General features: G+C 38.3%; 1 protein-coding gene across 2 annotated transcripts in view; it reads left to right on the forward strand.

Moving 5' to 3' along the window:
- LOC116910989 (zinc finger protein 431-like) overlaps positions 1-13,639 on the forward strand; it is a 45,988-nt gene extending 32,349 nt beyond the window's left edge. The window contains exons 1-3 of one of the 2 annotated variants that reach the window (XM_032914704.1): positions 1,652-1,779; positions 11,698-11,758; positions 12,160-13,639. In XM_032914704.1, coding sequence (XP_032770595.1) covers positions 1,692-1,779; positions 11,698-11,758; positions 12,160-13,456 — 1,446 coding nt within the window. In that variant the 5' untranslated portion in view covers positions 1,652-1,691 and the 3' untranslated portion in view covers positions 13,457-13,639. Of the gene's footprint in view, positions 1-1,651; positions 1,780-11,697; positions 11,759-12,159 lie in introns of those variants that run through there. The other variant, XM_032914723.1, reaches the window with a different exon arrangement.
- Positions 13,640-14,318: the final 679 nt, after the last annotated feature.

A 14,318-nucleotide genomic window follows, 5' to 3' on the forward strand; every position in this document is an offset into this window, starting at 1 on the left:
GTTGGAGTTTTCCATTTATTATCCTTTGTCGGGATGGATTAGTGGAAAGATACTATGTACATTTCAGTCTTGCCTTAGTCTAATTCATTCTTACTTCTTTGGAAAGGACATATGTATTCTGTGTCATTGTATGTTGGGAACATATAATTTGATTTTTGTTTTTACACAGTGTCACAGTCAAGATCTTGCCTTTAGTTTCTGAAGAAACTTTGGCCATTGGAACAGTGTTGGAACTGTTTTACAATGTGAAGATCGTTGAAGTGGACTAAATATGTTTTGCTAATGCAAAATGTGTCTGGGATGGGCTCTGCCCAGGAGCATGTCATGGCCTGTGTTGAAATGTGGTGGGTTGAATGAAAACTCGTCCAGGTAGGATGGTGTATGTGAGAATTTGCCTCATGGCTGTGGCTCTCACTGGAGTGCTTACGGAACCTTTAGGAGGAGGATCCTTTCTGGAGGAAGTTAGTCTCTGGGGAAGGCTTTCAGTGCTTTTTCCCTTACCACACTTCGTCTTCTTTTACATCTTCTGTTGGTTCAAACCGTGCCCCATGCTTACTTCTCGTGCACCCACACCATCTCCACCATTACACACCCCATTCCTGAAAAGTGCAGCTGCTTCTCCTCAATAAGCGGATTTTCTAGATTATGTTTTCATTTGATACTTTGGCTGATGGAGTAGGTTTTGTACCTGTCAAGCGGTTCCTCTTGTGCTGGACTTAACTCACATCTTCACTTTGGAACTGCGGCAGAGGGTGCTGTTTGTCACCGGGACAGGACGCATGCACATGCAGGAGCACACACACTCCTACACACACTCGTGTAAGTAGCACAGGCCATCTATTTTTCTGGTGCTCACTGAAGTCAAGGAGAGCCTTTGATTCTCTTGATCTGGAGTTATGAATGGCTGGGAACCTCAAAGCCAGTGTTGGGTATTGATCCAAGTCTTCTTCAAAAGCAACATGTACTCTTCTGTTCACCCATCTTTGTTGTCTATGCTTTTTGGCTTTGATTTTAGATCAACATTTATTCCCTAACATTTTTGAGAATTTGATATGTCAGTTCAGTAAATAAATAAAAATGCATTCATGTAAAGGAGAATCATATTCTTTTACAGTTAAAATTGGGGCACTATAAGTTTTTGATAGACTAGTATTGAACTGTGAATGTTTAACTCTTGAGGAGGAATTTTGAAAGAGCCCTAAGTACTTTCTGTATTTTTGGTTTTTTTCTTGAGACAGTATATCACTACTTAGCTCTGGCAGTCATGGAAATCAGTGCATAGACCAGTTCTGGCTGGAATCACTTGTGTCTTCCTCCTGAGGCCTTCTATTAAAAGGTCCACCTTTTTTGAAGATAGGATTTTTTTTGATACAGTTTTGCTAATGTATAATCAATAGGGTTGATTAGTTTTAAGCGTCTCTCGTGATTACTTGTTAGTTGTCATTTCTCTGGCAGTGTCCTATGGAATTCAAAGAGTGTGATTCTCCTTTTCTGTTTCCTTCTAAAATCACACTGACTGCATTTTAAATTCTGTAATATGGAAAAAGTATGTGGCCGATGCAGAAGTCCATAAGTAGATTCTCAGTGAAGTGTACATGTGCAGTGCAGTCTCCACCATTTCTATTATGTACTTCTAAGGGGGCATTTTTAGGCTGCAGTGACCTATGAGGATGTGCATGTGAACTTCACCCATGAAGAGTGGGCTTTGCTGGATCCTTTCCAAAAAGAGTCTCTACAAAGATGTGATGCTGGAGACCTACTGGAACCTCACTGCTATAGGTAAGAATGTGAGTTTCCTTCACTGTCTAAACAAGGAACAACTTTTTTTTTTTGGTGTACTCTGTGGTTTACATTTTGATAAAGGAAGAATGTGGTGAATAATCAGACATGGTTCTTAGGTATGCCACTAAAATTTGCACAGGATAATGTTCGATTCATTTACCTGAAGGAAAAAAATCGTGATGTCCTTGTTTCTAATAGCTGCATAGTATTTCACTGTGCAAATGAACCATCATATTTTCTGTATCCATTCTTTGGTTGAGGTGACTAAGCCAGCTCAGTCAACAGGGTTGCAAGGGAGGAAGTGAGGAGTAAAAAAGAAAAGACAATTCGACAATATTATAATATGACCCCAAGCTTATATTGAAGCTGAAGTGGGTTTAATTTCTCTCAGTCTGCTTTTATATCATTCTGAGTACATACAAAGAATGAGGCCAGTCCTAAGGCATAAACAAAGTAGTCAAGGAACAAAGCATTAACAGAGGTCCCGAGGTCACTGTTTCTAGGGCCTTATCAAGATGATCAAGATATAATGAACACATTCCTTGGCTGTATTTTCTTGAGCCTCCTTCCTTGTCCTAGCTCAATGTCAAATATCCTCATCAAATTCCTAGAAGCAGCCCCAAGAGCTCTCCACATTGAGGGACATCTGGGATGTTTCCAGTTTCTGGCCTTTATGAATAGAGCTGCTATGAACATAGTGGAGCATGTGTCCTTGTTATATGTTGGGGCATCTTTTGAGTATATGCCCAGGAGTGGTATAGCTGGGTCCTCAGATAGAACTTTCTCAACTTTCTGAGATATTGCCAGATTGATTTCTAGAGTGGTTATACAGGTTTTCACTTCCACCAGCAATGGAGGCTCCACGTCATTGCACATTCTGTCACTTGAGCTCTTGATCTTCGCCATTCTGATTCGTGTATGGAATCTCAGGGTTGTTTTGATTTGCATTTCCCTCATGACTAAAGATATTGAACATTTCCTTAAGTGCATCTCCACCATTTGAGGTTCCTCTCTTGAGAGTTCTCTGTGTAGCTCTGTTCCCCATTTTTTAATTGGGTTGTTTGGTTTGTTGGTGTCTAACTTCTTGAGCTCTGTGTAAACTTTGGATATTAGCCCTATGTTGGATGTAGGGTGAGAGATGATCTTTTCCCAACCTGTAGGCTGCCATTTTGTTCTTTTGACAGTGTCCTTTGCCTTACAGAAGCTTTTCCGTTTCATGAGGTTCTATTTATCAATTGTTAATCTTAGAGCCTGAGCTATTGGTATTCTGTTTAGGAAATTGTTTTCTGTACCAATGTGTTCAAAGTTATTGATCGATGTTGTTCATGGGTAATGTGGACGAGAGAGAAGTTCACCAATATGCTAAGCCTTCATTTTTCTATGGAGCAGAGGGATTCAGCTGTGGGAAAAGACTGACACCCAGCTAGCTTACTCCAGGTACTTTATTCAAACATCATAAAAGGGTAATTGGGGCTGGGAAAAGTTCTAGCTACCAAAATTATCTTGCTCTTGCTGCCCATGAGAGCAGGTGACCTACATAAATCTCAGTCCATTTTGACCATGGCTAGCCACAATTGAAAGTAAGAACCTCAGGTTTGCCAGGAATACCTGAAGAACAAGATTGGTGCCCTGTAAGTTCTCATGTAGCATCAATAGCAAATTCTCTAGAGAGAGAACATTTCTTCAACATCCAAAGAGTCTCAAAACAATTTCTCAGCCTCTGTGGATTGACCCGAAGGCCTTGCTGAAACATTTCACTTAAATCCAAATCCAAAGACTTTTCCGTACATATGACTAAGCTGTCCTCCTTTTTGTTTTTAAGCAAATATGTTATGGATATAGTTATTATTGGAGAATTAAAGAGTTGTGCAGTAAATATGGCCTTTTGTCTATCTAGTTGTGTACCTTTTTATGCAAATAAATCAGCCTACATTTCAAAAATCCGTAAAGTTATCACTATAGAGTATTATAAAAATCACGAAGGGAAGAAACTTATCAAAATGATTCCTAGGACCAAAGGAAGCGACAGCGTTGGTTAGACATTCTATAGCTTCCATCCCTGTTATTTTAGGCAGCTTCTTTGAAGACATTTCTGCAGTTTCTTGCTACAAATCATCAAACATTTGAGAAGAATTAAGATGATCCTACAAATGCATTTTAACTTTTTCCCAGTCATATTTGTTGTCATTCAATCTTAAAGGCATAATACAGTAAGTAATAGCAGTCCAATCATATTTCAATTTCATTTGCTCTCTCAATGATTCTAATTGCTCTCCAATGAGTTTTACAGCTTGTCTCAGTTTACCTATTTCATCAGCTGTTTCCCTGTTTATCTTGCTTTGCTGAATTGAGGTGCATGAGAATGCATATGCCAGCATTAGTTTGAACTTCTTTATGAAATGGAACTCCAAGTGCGGTAGCTGTTATTGTTTAAATATTGGCCGGCACCTGAATAAAGCACATGAAACCAACATGGTTCCATGTGGAGAGATTTAATGGGAGAATGAGACAAAGGGAAGGGATGAAAGAAAGAAGAGAAAGAAAAAGAGGGCTGAAGCTGTCTGCCTTTTATTTGGAATATGACATAACTGCTCCCAAGTGGAGTTGGGAATTGAGCCAAAAGGTTTACTGGAAATGTATGGCCCTTGCCATGGCAACATTGACCAAATGGTGTTGCTGCTGAAGGCATTCCTGATAGCAGCAGTAATCCATAAAGTAACAGTTAATCGATGATTCTCAGGGCCACAACAGTTATCCATCCACCATCCATGAATTCTTAATATCCTTTCAGTCAGCCTCAGTACTAGCATCAGCACAGGTGAGTCCTGCCATGGTCTTGACAGCCTCACTGGCACGCAGACTGCTGGTCTTGCTCTGAGAATACATAAACTTTCAAAAGCATCATTTAAAGACACATTGGCATTGACACAGGTATGAAGAGTACAGCATGTATAGATGATGCTATAATCATTGCCGTGTCATTGCACAGGTCCATTCAGTAACAAATAAGGTAATGACACAAGCTATAAAAGGTATGACTTTAAAATAAAGGACAAATGAAAATTTTTTATTATTGAAGTTTAACTTTATGTTCTCACTTCAAGTGGATGAAATGTGCTTGCTAATTTCCACAGATTAGTCTGAATAGAATTATCAAATTGTAGCAGAGGGCCTGACATCCCAACTCCATGCTACTCCATGAAAGTGTCTAGAAGCAGAGACAACCTCCATAGTTTTATTCATTGTCATATCAAGTCTGAGTGAGTATATAGTCAAGGATTTGAAGACCCTCAAGCATAAAGGCTCTAACGCCTTCTCCTTGGGAGATAGTCACGAGCACCCAAGGATTCTCACCTGTGCAGTGGGCACCCTAATAATTACAGTACACATTGTCATGCCTGTGTCAGTGGATCCTTGCCAATGTGTCCAATCAGATTCCTTGTTAGTAATCCATAAATGTGTCCAATCAGATTCCTTGTTAGTAATCCATAAATGTGTCCAATCAGATTCCATGTTAGTAATCCATAAATGTGTTCAATCAGATTCCTTGTTAGTAATCCATAATTTGCAAGGAGGTTAATTTGTGGAGCTAGTGTGTTAATCTGTTGTCCTTCCAATCCAAATGCACAAAGCCTAAGTTTTCTGTAAGAATTCTGGGTAGTAGTATGATCAATTCTAGAGATGCAAATAGGGGAAGTTATACTTAGACAATTCCATTGCCCACACAAATAGGAATTCCTTTTATTCCCACAGTATAATTTACATGTCCTTCCCCCTCCTCTGCAGGTTGAGCAGGTCCATGATTGTCATAAGGACCAGGCAGACAAGAAGAGTCATTGACAACACAGGAATGTCCATGTCTTCCCAGCTTACTCTGTTAATTGGAATATTAGGGATATAAGCCCAATAAGGATTATTTGTCCCCATTACCTGTACAGTTACTACAGACAGCAAGGCAAGTAGTAAGGCTGTCGTGTTCAGTGGCTATTCACACACTGGATCTAGTGTTTCTTCATCGTTGGCTACTTTCTAAGCTGTCCGCAGATAGGAGGATCAGCCATCTGCTTCAAAATCAATCTATCATTCCCTCCCTCCCTCATCTTCCCCCGTAAACCATGCTGTCCATGTGTCTCAGTTAGGGCTCTCTAGAGTCACAGAACTTATGGGTAGTCTCTGTGTAGTAAGAGAATTGCTTGATGACTTATGGTCTGTAGTCCAACTCCCCAACAACGATCAGCAGCAGCTGTGAATGGAAGTCCAAGGATCTAGCAGTGGCTCAGTCCCAAGAGGCACACAGGCAAGCACAAAAAGGAGAGACACTTCCTTCTTCCAATGTCCTTATGTAAGTCTCCAGCAGATGGGGTGTCCCAGATTAAAGGTGTGTACCACCATGTCTGATCCTGGGACTTGCTTTGGTCCAGGTGACCTTGAACTCAGAGATCTCTTTGCCTTAAGCCCCTGGGATTCATAGCTACTTTGCCTCAAGATCTCCATACCAAGATCCAGGTCAGAAAGTTGTATCTCCCAGCCTCAAGATCAGGATCAAAAGTGAGCCTTCCAATTCTGGGTTATAGTTCATTCCAGATACGGTCAAGTTGACAACCAGGAATAGCCATTACACCATGTCAGCTGCAAATGCTTCCATAACACCTGTCTTGCTCATGAAGAGTTTTAATTAGTTTTGATGAAATCCAGTTTTTCATCTCCTGTAGCCTCACGCCATTGTAATTCCTCCCTTGCTGTCCATTGTGATGTTAAAACATCCTTGAAAGAGTATTTCAGCAGCTGTTTTCCTGTTTCATTAGCATTTATAATTATTTAAAGTCAATAATGCATTGATTAATCTATCTCTAGGGGTCTTTATCTTTACCCTTTTTTCTTTTAATAACATCTCTTTTAATGTATGATTAGATCTTTCCACAATTGCCTGACTTGTAAGATTATGGGGAATACCTGTAATAGGTTTTATGTCATGTAAAAAATTGTTTCATTTTGTTAGAAAGGTAAGCGGGTGCTTTATCACTTTTATTTTATGATGGCATCCCCATAATTACCACTGTTCCTAATAAATGTGCTATTTTATTAGTATTTACTTTTGATTAGTAGTTATTAAATATTCTTATTAGTTATTATTTATCTTTAAATAAATACTTATTTAATACTATAGAATTTGCTTACATGTGGAACAATTAGGACATTTTTAATGAATTTTTTTTAAAGTTTGTGGCCATGTAATTGAGAACTTTTTCTTTAAGCTCTTACTTGATGCTTGTAACCCATTTCTACTAATAATTGATATATTTCACCATTACCTTGAATCAGTAGTACTGCAAATTCAGTATGAGAAGGAATGTGAGTTATATGCAATGGGTAATTTCTATCTTTAATTGCCTCTTGCAATTGCATAAATTATAAGGGAAATTCTGAGTTATCAGGAACAAGTTCAGTGGTTTCTATGCAAACAAATCCTTCTGCATACTGAGAATCAGTAATTATTTTAAAAGCTTCAGGAAGATCTAATAACATAAGAATTGCATATAGTTTTGAATTTTGAACAGAATAGGGGCTTTAAAATATGTTACTTATATTACCTGACTTATAACCTCCTATTCCTAATTAATCTGCATCAGTGTAAAAGGTTAAAGCTCCAAGTATTGGTGTTTCTTTTAATCCCTTGGAGAATCGTTCTGTCCTTTTAATTACAGCTGCTTTGCCTTGTGATGTGGTCGTAACAGTGACTGAGCAACCCTACCATCTGCCTCTAATTGTATGGTTTTCATAACCTAAGCCAAGGTTCTAATTTCACCTTGATAATTCTCATTTATTAATTTTGCATGTACAAAAAATATTGATCTATGAAACTACTGTATAAAATTATTCCTATGGTTTCTGTAGGAATAGAACGATACACAGCAGTGGTTATAACAAGGAATTTGAGGAGACAGTGTAAGATTTTTACCTAGTGCGAAGTAAAGAGCAGCAGTACCTTAAGTGGCATATATTAGATCTCCAGTATTTAATTTGTATTCCCCAATTGCCTTCGTGATGAACTGTTGCATTGCTAACAGGGTATTGTTGGCTCAAGTTGTTTGCTCTTGGTCCCCAATGTAGGCTCCTTATCTGATTTCCTGATGGTAAAAACTTGTCTGGGACATCTCTTACCGATCAGCATTCATTAGCACAATGTCTGCCTATTCCACATTTATTACAGGTTCTTGGTGGTCGATTATTTTAAAATGAGGCTGTTCCTGTAGCAGGCAAACATCTGCATTCTGTTTTCAGATGTGCAAGTCTCCCACAGTTAAAGCATTTGTGTGTGTGTGTGTGTGTGTGTGTGTGTGTGTGTGTGATATAAAACATTTAGCTAAGGCATTTGTCCAATTAAAAGTGATATATGCAGCAGATCCAATATCTACTGATATTGTCCAGTAGCTTTTATCCATTCATCTAAGGAGGCATCCTGAGCTTTTAACTGTCATCACTTTTTACCATTTGTTATTTGCATTTTCAAAAGCCAAAGATTTGCGTAGTCCCTTTCTTATATCTGGATGTGTTGTTGAAGTTAATTTTTACAAAATGTCAGTATAAACCTCCCCGGGACTTTAGATACATTTAGTAAAAGGGGTAATCCTTATTCCAGGTTCTTAAAGCCACAGAATACTTGTCTTTTAAATGAGAAGTGGTCTGCATGGTTTAATTTTATTCTAAATCAATCAATCAATCTCTCTCTCTCTCTCTCTCTCTCTCTCTCTCTCATCTTCATACTTTTTCTCATCTTTTGAGAAGCAATTTTTTTTTCAATAACTTTTAGGAATGCTCAAGAGCCTTTCCACTTGTTTATTTAATATTTAAGTTGTGCAGTAAATTCAGTATGTTCCTTTTTTTAGGTCTGTCTCATGTGAAGGAAGGGGGAGGAAATTCTTTTCCATCCTCATGTGTATCACTTTCAGTTTCTTCTGAAGTATCCTTCTCACTTACTGACTCATTATCTTGCTGTACACTAGATCTATATGTCTCTGACTGTTGACTCTGTAGTGATTCTAAGACATTTGTAATTAAAGTACACAAAGACCAAGTCTTTATAGGTATTTACCCTCCTTTCTGGTGGGCCAGTTTTAAAGACCTTAGCACTTATTTCCACACTGACAATTTTAATTGAATACTTGGTTGGTTTAAACCATAGACAGTTCTTTTTAATTAATGCAAAGAGCTTGATAAACTTTTTTTGTTTCTACTCTACTTCCTTCCAATAAACATTAAATTAACTGCATATACTTCTGCTCTTGAGATGAGAAATTGCTCAGAGCAGCTGGTAAATTTCTCACGACCTCTGCATGAAAAAATCCTGAAAATGCACTTACTTCCTTGTAACCATAACACCTTTCACCTCCAGTTCTGGAGAATCTGGATTCCTCTCCATCCTGGTCCACAAAATTGGATACCATTTATTGATTGAAGTTGGTTATAGGTGCTGTAGTAGAGAGAAACTCACTAATATGCTGTCTTCATTTTTTCAAAGGAGCAGAGGGGTTCAGCCTTCTTGAAAAAGACTGACACCCAGCTAGCTCACTCCAGTTACTTTATTCAAACATTACACAAGGGTAATTGTGGCTGCGAGAAGTTGCAGCTACTAAAGTTATCTTGCCTTTGCTCCCCATGGCAGATGACCCACATAAATCTCAGTCCCTTTTGTCCATGGCTAGCCATCATTAAAAGTTTCCCAGGAGTGTCTTGAGAGCATGGTTGGTGTAGATGCAAATTCTCTAGATACAACATTTCTTCAAGGTTCAAACAATCTCAGCCTCTACTGATTGACCCAAACATAGTAAAAGCTTTGCTGAAACATTTCTCTTAGAGCCAGACATAAAGGCTTTATTATGCAAATCATGACTAAGGGTACTTCCCACTATCTCTTCTATTATATTTATTGTAGCTGGTTTTAGGTTGAGGTCTTTGATCTATTTGGACTTGAGTATTGTAGATCTGCTAATTATGACTCTATTTGCATTCTTCTACATGCAGACATTCAGTTACATCAGCATTTGTTGAAGATGCTTCCCTCTTTCCATTCTATGGCTTTTGCCTTCTTTGTCTATAGGCATGTGAGTTTATTTCTGGATCTTTGAATTGACTCCATTGGTCAGCCTTGACTGTATACCAATTCCATGAAGTTTTTATTACCTTTGCTTTGTAGTACAGCTTGAGGTCAGAGATGGTGATACCTCTAGAAGTTCTTTTATTATACAGGATTGTTTTAACTGTCTTTTTCTGTGCGAAGTTGAGAATGGCTCTTTCAAGGTCTGTAAAAAATACATGTCAGAATTTTGATGGGAATTGCACTGAATCTGTAGATTGCTTTTGGTAAGATGGCCACTTTCACTATGTTAATCCTAACAATCCATGAGCATGGGAGATCTTTCCATCTTTGGATTTATTCTTCAATTTCTTTTTTCAGAGATTTGAAGTTCTTATAATATAGGTCTTTCACATGCTTTGTTAGAGTTACACACCTAGGTGTTTTGTATTTGTGGCTGTTGTGAAGACTGTTGTTTTCCTAATTTCTTTTCTCAGCCTGTTTATCATTTGTATGAAGGAGGACTGCTGATTTTTTTATGTTAATTTGTATCCAGCCATGTTACTTTGTTTATCAGCTGTAGGAGTGCTCTGTTAGAAATTTTGGGGTCAGTTATTTATACTATCTTCTGTGAAAATATTCTGAGTTAGGTAACCAAGACCCAATAGAACATACATGGTATATGCTTACTTATAAGTGGATATTAGCAATAAACTACAGGATACAATCACTAGACCCAAAGAAGCTGAACAAGTGAGGATGCTTGAGTCTCAATTAGAAGAGGGAATAAAACAGTATAGTAGGCAGATGGAGTGATAGAACTAGGTATGAGAGAGGATTGGAAAAGGACTCGGGGGCATTCAGGATAGACAGGAGAAAGGCCAAGAGAATGAATGGAAACCTACAGTTGCTGAGGGTAGGGAGTGAGGGGTGGGGTACATCCCTAGGATATGCCAGAGACTAGTGATGGGGGAGTCTCTCAGGAGTCTAAGGTGGTGACTTTAGCTGAGACTCAGAGCAGTGGGGATAGACAACCTGAAAAGGTAACCTCCTGTATCCAGGTAGGACCCCCTGCTCTCCCCGTGGAGGTAAAATTTGTCCTGTTTACAAGAAATGCAAAGACAAATATGGAGCAGAGAATGAGGAGCAGCCAACCAATAACAGCCCCAATTTGAAACCCATCCCATGGCAAGCACCAATCCTTGACACTATTAATGATACTCTGCTATGTTTGTAGACAAGAGCCTGGCAAAACTGTCCTCTACCCAGCATCTGACTGAAACAGATGCAGAGACCCCAGCCAAGTGTTAGACAGAGATTGGGGACTCTTATGGATGAGTTAGCGGAAAGATTGAAGGCCCTGAATGTGCTGGGAACTCCACTAGAAAACCAACGGAATCAACAAACTTGGACATTTGGGGAATCTCAGACATTGAACCACCAACCAAAGATTACATATGGGCTGAGGAACTTAGGCCCCCTGCACATATGTAGCAGATATACATCTTGATTTTTATGTGGGTCCCCAATAACTGGATCAGGGACTGTCCAAAGAACTGTTGCCTGTCTGTGGAATCTGTTCCCTTAATTGGACTGCCATGTCTGGCTCAGTGATAGAGGATGCACCTAGCCCTGCAGAAACTTGATGTGTCAGATCCTTGGAAGGTGGGGGGGGCATGTTTCCCACCCTCCCAGGAACTGTGTGAGGGGGAACAGGAGGAGTAGCAATCGGGATGTAAAGTGAGTAAATACATTAATTAATGAGAAAAAAAAATCAAAGAAACCCGAGATTTGTAAAAATAAATAAATAAACAAGTAAAATTTCTGTTATCATGTTTTAGGATACAAATTGGAAGACCTGAATAGTGAGGAACACTCTCCACGCTCTAGAAGATATGAAAGGTAAATTTTATTTGAAAGTTGATACTAATGTATCACTGATTTAGCAGGAAACTTTAACGGAAAGTTTTGAAGAGAAGCAACAGTGGAAGTAAGCATAACTTTATGTTCGTTAATGATTTTTAAATTCTCAGAAGACCATGTACTTCAGGTTTTGGTAGCTGACCTCCATTGGCATTTAGTTTATGTCCCAGACCTATTATAAGCAAATAGTTGACAGAAAAGCTAGTATTACTCATATACTTAAAATATTTGTTCCAAAGTTTAGTGAAAGCAACAGTTTATAGGAAGCAAGAAAGTTGTTGTGGAAAAATCTTATTCCCTATAGCACATGTCTATGGGGAACAAAATGTTAACCTGTGTGAATACACTATGACTACCTTTTGTTGTCTCTCCTTTAATAGACATAATATCTGTCACTCTGGGTATAAACCTTGTGAACGTAAAGGATATGGAAAGAAGCAGTGTACCTTTGCAAGTAAAAGATTTCTTCAAATATATGAAAGCATCCATACTGAAGGGAAACCGTATGAATGTAAACAATGCAGTCAAATCTTTGCTAATTTATGTCATCTTCAAAAACATGAAAAAAAACATACCAGAGAAAAACTATATGCATGTAATCACTGTGGTAAAGCCTTTCCAAGTCGCAATTCTCTTCAAATACACAACAGAACTCATACAGGAGAGAAACCCTATGATTGCAACCAATGTGGTAAAGCATTTACATGTAGCAGTAATCTTTTACTACACAAAAGAACTCATACAGGAGAGAAACCCTATGATTGTAATGACTGTGGTAAAGCATTTGCAAGTAGCAGTAATCTTCAAATTCATAAAAGAAAGCACACTGGAGAGAAACCCTATGGATGTAATCAGTGTGGTAAAACCTTTGCATATAGCAGTGCTATTCAAAAACATGAAAGAAGTCATACTAGAGAGAAAATCTATGAGTGTAATCAATGTGGTAAAGCTTTTGCACGTCATGGAAGTCTTCAAAATCGTGAAGAACATACTCTTGAAAAACCATATGAATGTAGTCAATGTGGTAAAGCCTTTGCATATAGCATATATATACATGAAAGAAGTAATACTGGAGAAAAGCCATTCAAATGTACTCAATGTGGTAAAGCCTTTCCAAGTCACAGTTCTCTTCAAATACATGAAAGAACTCACACTGGAGAGAAACCTTATGAGTGTAATGAGTGTGGTAAAGCCTTTTCAAGTCGCAGTCATCTTCACGAACACAAAAGAACTCATACAGGAGAAAAACCCTATCGTTGCATTAAATGTGATAAAGCATTTGCATGTAGCAGTAGTCTTCAAAAACATGAAAAAACTCACACTGGAGAGAAACCTTATAAATGTAATCAGTGTGGTAAAGCCTTTGCACGTCGAAGCGATCTGTATATACATGTAAGAATCCATACTGGAGAGAAACCATATAAGTGTAGTCAATGTGGAAAAGCATTTGTACATTGCATTAGTCTTCAGAGGCATGAACGAACTCACACTGGAGAGAAACCTTATGAGTGTAATCAATGTGGTAAAGCCTTTACACGTCGCTTTAGTCTTCAAGTACATGAAAGAAGTCATAGTGGAGAGAAACCTTATGAGTGTAATCAGTGTGGTAAAGCCTTTGCAAGTCGTAGTAGTCTTCGATATCATAGAAAACACCATACTGTTAAGAAACCAAATTAACCAGTGTGGTAAAGCCTGTTGGAATCACCTTCAAACACATGAAAGAAATCATACTGGATAGAAACTATGCGTATAGTCAATGTGGACAAGCCTTTATATATCACAGTAGTCTTCTAAATCACAAAACCAATGTCATATGGAGAGAAACCCTACAAATGTAATTGATGCAGTAAGCTTTGGCATGTAAGTATAATATTCAGACATATCAAAAAACTTGTGAATGTGGTCAAGTGATAATGCCTCTGCATGTTATGGTCTTCAAAGGCATGAGAGAATTCCTACTGGTTAGAAACACCCTGAATCCAATAAATGCAGTAAGCCTTATGCACACATTTTTCCCACTGAGTGATGTCACAGGGAATCATGCAAGATTAGTGGAATCATTTTATCATCAAAATATCGTCTTGTTTACAAATTGTCATCCAAGAATAGAGGAACACAGAATAATTTGAACAATAAAACTTGCAAATGAAAATGATAATAATACTGCCATCATTTTTATGGGTCACTTTATTCTGAGAAATACTACTTGCTCTTAACAGTTTCTCAGAAGCACAAATGTGTGACAGATAAGTGTCTCAGTGACTAAAGGTGGTTGCTGCTAAGCTAATGACCTGAGTTTATATGTAATGTGGAAACTCACATTACTCATGCAAGTTTTTCTGATTTTTACAGTTGTGCTGTGTCATATGCACACACACATAATGGCACATATATACAAAAATATTTTTGACAGTAAGTAATGGCCAATGATTTCACTCAGTAGTTGAAGGCACTTGCTGCAAAACTGGGCTACCTGTTTTTGATGGCTACAACTCTGCTAGAGGAAATAGGGAATAGACATCTGTAAGTTGTCTTCTGA

The sequence above is a fragment of the Rattus rattus genome, chromosome 1 (assembly GCF_011064425.1).
Source record: "Rattus rattus isolate New Zealand chromosome 1, Rrattus_CSIRO_v1, whole genome shotgun sequence".
In the NCBI taxonomy this organism is placed as follows: domain Eukaryota; kingdom Metazoa; phylum Chordata; class Mammalia; order Rodentia; family Muridae; genus Rattus; species Rattus rattus.